Source organism: Cebidichthys violaceus, unplaced genomic scaffold, assembly GCF_023349555.1.
Source record: "Cebidichthys violaceus isolate CVI_PGR_0920_01 unplaced genomic scaffold, fCebVio1.0.p SCAF_6, whole genome shotgun sequence".
Lineage (NCBI taxonomy): Eukaryota > Metazoa > Chordata > Actinopteri > Perciformes > Stichaeidae > Cebidichthys > Cebidichthys violaceus.
The window spans coordinates 1,773,130-1,778,956 of record NW_027176816.1 but is presented as its reverse complement, the minus strand read 5'-3'; the positions used below and the strand labels follow the sequence as shown (position 1 = coordinate 1,778,956).

The 5,827-nt window shown below is 39.1% G+C and overlaps 1 protein-coding gene across 1 annotated transcript; it reads left to right on the top strand.

Moving 5' to 3' along the window:
* Window positions 1-364: 364 nt before the first annotated feature.
* Window positions 365-5,237, top strand: zmp:0000001088 (trypsin). Its single transcript, XM_068733280.1, has 5 exons — window positions 365-419; window positions 2,940-3,099; window positions 3,669-3,810; window positions 3,902-4,168; window positions 5,067-5,237. Exons 1-5 carry the CDS (start codon window positions 365-367, stop codon window positions 5,235-5,237), a joined length of 795 nt encoding a protein of 264 aa, XP_068589381.1.
* Window positions 5,238-5,827: the final 590 nt, after the last annotated feature.

The window sequence follows — 5,827 nt, the reverse complement described above, 5'->3', positions numbered from 1 at the left end:
ACATGTCAAATATTGGACATAGCTGACAGGGCTACAACAGTAACTGTACGGCAACACAAGAAACATAGTAAGCTTTTGTGGGACCTTAAATGGGCCTGCAGTCAACTGGGTGATTAAATAAACAATGATGAAGTTGAGGGCAGCTTGACTAAGTCATGGAAGAGTTGAGACATGGGGCGTGCTGTGGAATCTTTAATTATATATCGGTCCAGGACAAGGGAGGTGACCATGGAAACAGAAATAGGAACTAAAGAACTATAAGAAACCTGAGAGTGCAGGTGTGTGGCCTCACGTTAAGATTAGACCAGCAGTACACAGGTGATTCCTCACTCTGCGTGCCGACTGCTCTCCCCATTGTCTCACCATGGACCTGTCATCTTTAGTGCTTTGTATACTGTTTGAAGCCCTGGCTGTAAACTGTAAGTACGCTTCTTCATCCCAATTTTACTGTTTATTTGTGCATGAAGCCTCTTGGTTACAATGACAGGAACGTTGGGATGCTTTTTTAGGGGTTCATAAATTGAATCTGCATTTAAATGGTTTGAATGTGTTTGTAATGTTATTGGCATCCCTGGTATCAATGTTTTGAAGGTTGCTTCATGCTGTGGCATTGGCAGTACTAATCCTCCCTTGAGACGGTCTTTTGACAAAAAAGTTTGACTCAGAGCCATTTTTATCTGGGCATGACTGAGAGTCTCACAGCTTTAAATCATAAATCACACCAACAGAGTAACAAGAGGAGGGAGGAAGTGGCATATATTGTACTTTGAACTTATAATTATGATAATTGAAAATATTTCAGTTCTAAAATGGACACAGCATCATTTTCTATTGAGATATTTTTTAACATCCAGTTAGGCTCACCTTGTAAAGTCTTTTGTAAGGATGTATATACTGTACATACACCTGATTGCAGAATTTGCTGATCTTCTTTTTTACATTTTAAAGTTTAAATTTAAACTTCTAAAGTATTATCAGTAACAGTTAACATTGCAGTAAGCTACACATTGTGGGGCGCCGTGGCTGCTCATGTATCAAGGTTGAGTCATTGCCGCAGCGGCCCAGTCTCTTGGTTCATGTCATTTTCTCCAAGCTTCACACGACCTAATAAAGAGCAGATATGCCCCGAAAAAAATAAATAAATTCCTGTAACATGCACAATGTCACTCGGTGCATCAAAGATACCTTTAGATTAAGAGCTTTTGAAATGGTCAGTAAAAGTGTGCTTAGTCACCAAAATGATTCGAAACCTCAGGAACAACAGATGAAGGTGAACAACTCAACAACAGTAAGTTATTGTGGCCACCACCTCCTTTTGTGCCAGGCAATTATGTCACAAAGATAAAAACCGAGCAGAACCGTGTAATTTCACAAAAGACAATACTGCAGACTGAGGATGTGAAAAGTGAGATTTGTCTGGATTAATGGCAGCTAACTACATAAGCAGTGAATTGCATACAATTGACTTGCTACAACACAGTTTAGCAGTTTGTGCAGCAACCAAAAAGAACACGTTAATACATCTCATTCTATTTGATTCAGCTCATTATTACGCGCATTAGGAGACGCATTGTTCTTCATTACATAAAACTTTCTAATGCCCATGTATGTATGTATGTGTGTCTCACGCCATGCCATGTAAACTGAATAGATAGAGTTACCATTTTGCTCTTGACACACACCACTGCTGCTAATTATGGCTTGGAGTCAATATCTCGATCAGTAATGAGAGGGAATTGTTTCATTGCTGATGGCGCTTCTGTGTCTGAGATGGCTCTCAGTCGCTATGATGTACACTTTAAATTTTTGACAGAAATTTTCAAATGTTTACAGTGTAGATACTCTCAAGGCCAGGATTCTAAAAATACATGGTCCTGAGTCCAAGTGCCCCAAAGTCCCCCCAAGTCTCAAAAGATTGGACTGTTCTTCTTTCATTTATTCAGTTAAGGTCTGCTGTGTCAAAGCCTGCTCTGTAATGCCAGGCTTCAAATTCTGATGGCGTAATAATACTTAATCCGTGGCCTAAAAGGAGTCAAATGTAACCATTGAGTCTAAAAGTACTGGAATCAGTTTGTAAAACACTGAATATTTAAGTGCTCCTCAGGTTATTAAAAAGAAAACTTCATACAAAATATAGGAATATGACCTCAGTGTCCTCAATGGTAGGTACAGCTGTGGGAGCGCTGAAGGATGAGCGTAATTATGAATATAAATAAATCACGTTTTAAGATTTCTGTAACAGAATAAGAATCTCTATTTAGCAGTGGTGGAAGAAGTATTTAAAAAAAGTTACAATACTGTGATATATATTTTACAAGTAAAAGTCCTGCATTGAAAATGCCACTCAAGTAAAAGTATGTACAGTAAGTATTATGAGCAAAAGTAAAGATACTCATAATTTAGTAAAATCTTATTTTAAGATGATCTTTTTTTATTCTGTTATAGTACATCACGTTTTGCAAGATCATCATATCATTTGTATGTACAATCTTAATCTGTAAATAACTGTCAGATGAAGGTAGTGGCGTTAAAAGTACCGCAATATCCTCAAAATGTAAGTGACAAAAAATACTAGCCGTACCTCAAATTTGTACTTGACTTGAGTAAACGTACTTAGTTGCTTTTCAACGCTGCTTTTTTACAGCAGGATTCAAACCAGTCCTGTGTTAACATCAGATAGATAATGATGGTCAGACTAACCCTTTACTGTGAATCAATGTACCTCAGAGGTGAGATTGTTTTTCATTGATCTGCTCAGCCGGGAGCATCCGTGCACTGAAGTCAGCTGTTGTTTTCTTTATTGTTCTTGCTGATGCTGCAGCTGCAGCTGCAGTAATAATGTTTCAACTTTGTTAGCTCCCTCTAGACTGTTATGTGTGTTCCTCTCTCTAAATCCCATCTAAGATGGTATTTGTTTCCCCTCTGGGTGTGTGTCGCAGGTCAAGAGGAGGCCCAGGAACGTATAGTGGGAGGATACGCACCAGTTCCACATTCAATCAAGTACATTGTGTCGATACAGACGACACAGCGTCAGCACTTATGTGGGGGCTCCTTGATAAATAAGTACTGGGTAATCACAGCAGCACACTGTAACATTGGGTGAGCTAATTTCTCTTCTTCTTTTGATTTGCTGAATATAAAAGCTGTGTAACCTTTAGGATAATATAATGGTAAAACCGTGTGCCCTGATTTAGGACGCAACAATAATATTCCTATTGACATAAGATGACCTCGTGTAAATGTGTGTATACAGGGTTTCATGAAAAGATCCAGTCATTTCAAGCCATATCAAATAGGCAGGTGACACTGACACAATGTTCCTGAAAGTGATACAAGCGCACCAGTAACAATGGAGCTCTGTGGTACGGGAATCTGATGCAAGCATATGACGGCCTCAGGGCCCCACTGCTGAAACATAGATGTTGAATAAACAACAACATTGGATAGTTTAAAAAACACCCTAAACATATGAAGTGGGACATACTGAACACAACACACTGTCGAGAAAGGCTCTGTATTTTCGGTTATTAAAGTAGGTACAAATGTGTGCTGTACCACTGGCTGTAGCGTCAGATTTAACAGACCGATAGATCTCAAAATGATGAATTATTCCTTTCGTATTAAGAAGATGCATTTAACCGTTACAAAGTTTTTTTTTGTTTCTGCAGAGTGAACAGAATGATGATAGTAGCGGGAGACTACTCTTTAACCATCTATGAGGGCACAGAGCAAGAAATGCTTCCTCAACTTTTGTTTCCCCACCCTGAGTACAACACCACCACCACCAACAACGACATCATGCTTATAAAGGTGCAAACTATCGGCCTGTTCTTCCACTGTTAGTCCGTCTGTCGCTCTCAGGACGTCTGTTTACTGATCAAACTGTTCACCGTCTCTCCAGCTGAGGGCCCCGGTCAATCTGAACAGCTACGTTTCCATCGCTCTGCTGCCCCGGCAGGGCGCCTCCATAGCAGTGGGCATATTGTGTCGAGTGTCAGGATGGGGATACACCAGCTCCACCGGAGGTCAGATCCCATCCACCCTCCGCACTGTCATGCTGCCCATCGTCTCCACAGAACAGTGCAACAGCAGTGGGTCCTTCCACGGCAGCATCACAGAAAACATGCTCTGTGCTGGTTTCAGTACCGGCGGAAAGGATGCCTGTCAGGTAAGAGGACCTGGTTTTACGGTCACCATTTTGGAGATCGCAGTTTACTACACTACATCTACCCTTCAGCATATGGTTAATTAATCCCACTTCAACCAGCTGCAACATAAGATGCTGCTTTACATTAATGCATTGCTAATAATAATCCAATAATGTAGCACAACATTGACAAACCCTGTTAACTAAGAAATTAAAGTTCCCACAAAACTTAACAGCATTCTCAATTATGTTTTGAGGGAAATATATTTTCCTCCAGAATTATGTTCACGGTTTTAAATATGTGGTTAACATTGTGAATTCAAACAAAACAAAGCAATAATGAAACAAAACTTTAGTAAGAGATCATGCTTGAAATACCATCATTTGTTACCATAATTAACTATTAATTTCACTACTAATACCTATGTACTTTTAACATTTTGAATGCACAACTTCTACTTATATTGAAGTATTTTACATTGTGGCATTTCTACTTGTACTGAAATAGCCTGAATGGTCTGTCTAATGATTCCCCCACTGGTCTCACATATGTATTGCATTTGTTCTTTGGCAGGCGTAACTCAACAGGAGAAAATTGGGCATATGTTAGGGACTATTTTCACTGGGGATAAATACACATTTGATAAAATATATTAAATGTTTACTGCAGCAGAATGGTGTGTGTGTTGAGTCAAAATAAACTACATTACCCATTCATGTAAATAAAAAAAAAATGGAATAAGCTATTTATACTTGCTGCTACACTTGCTATAGGATCAACTCAGTGTTGTTTTTTTGTCTCTCCACACATTTTTTGACAATAAGAAAAATATAGAATACCACCAAATCTATCCTTTAAGTTTCTTGTTCAGTAAAATATCCATCATCCCTGAAGTCCCCTTCTTTGCTGCTGTTTCAGGGGGACTCTGGGGGTCCGCTTGTATGTGAGGGCCGGGTCTATGGCTTGGTGTCCTGGGGGATAGGATGCGCTGACGCCCAGTTTCCTGGAGTCTACACTGCTGTATCCAAGTTCCGCAGGTGGATAGACAACACCATATTTAGCTACTACAGCAGGTGTAACAAGGATTAAAACCCAATGTTACTGAGGTAAAAACACAAGGGGAGACTTCAACTTCTTCATTTCAAATGCAGTTCTTTGATTTAAGATGTTATGTTTTTACCCTTTGTCCACATTTTGAAAATTAGGCCTTTTCACTTTCTTGCCCATAGAACAGAAGATTGATACCAGTGTCATATTTAAACACTAGATATGAAAAGCTAGCAGCTGGTTAGCTCAGTTTAGCATAAAGACAGAGAATAACGATGTCCAAAGGTAAAAAAATAGGAATACCGGCACCTCTAAAGCTCAATAATTAACAAGATAGATCTCGTAAAAAGTTGTGGTTTCATGGGGGTTAGTTATGTGCCGGTTATTTGTTGATGCTCCAGCTTCATATTGAACACATATATGCGCGATATCGATCTAATTCGCTGCAAGAAAGCGAAAAAAGTGCATTTCACAAAATATCAAACTATTCCTTTAAGTTCAAGCTTGAATTTGCATCATGTCTGTTGTTTATCTGTTTAAAACGTTTAAAAAACAAAAAAGTGATGGATGATCCACGATAACCCCTCTGCTAAAAAAAAAGAAAAAAGACATATTGACCACATTTTCACAAC

Coding starts and splice junctions, on each gene's coding strand:
- zmp:0000001088 (XM_068733280.1), top strand. CDS start 365: ATGGACCTGTCATCTTTAGTGCTTTGTATACTGTTTGAAGCCCTGGCT. Junction 420..2,939: donor TGAAGCCCTGGCTGTAAACT/GTAAGTACGCTT, acceptor TGTGTGTCGCAG/GTCAAGAGGAGGCCCAGGAA. Junction 3,811..3,901: donor ACGACATCATGCTTATAAAG/GTGCAAACTATC, acceptor CCGTCTCTCCAG/CTGAGGGCCCCGGTCAATCT.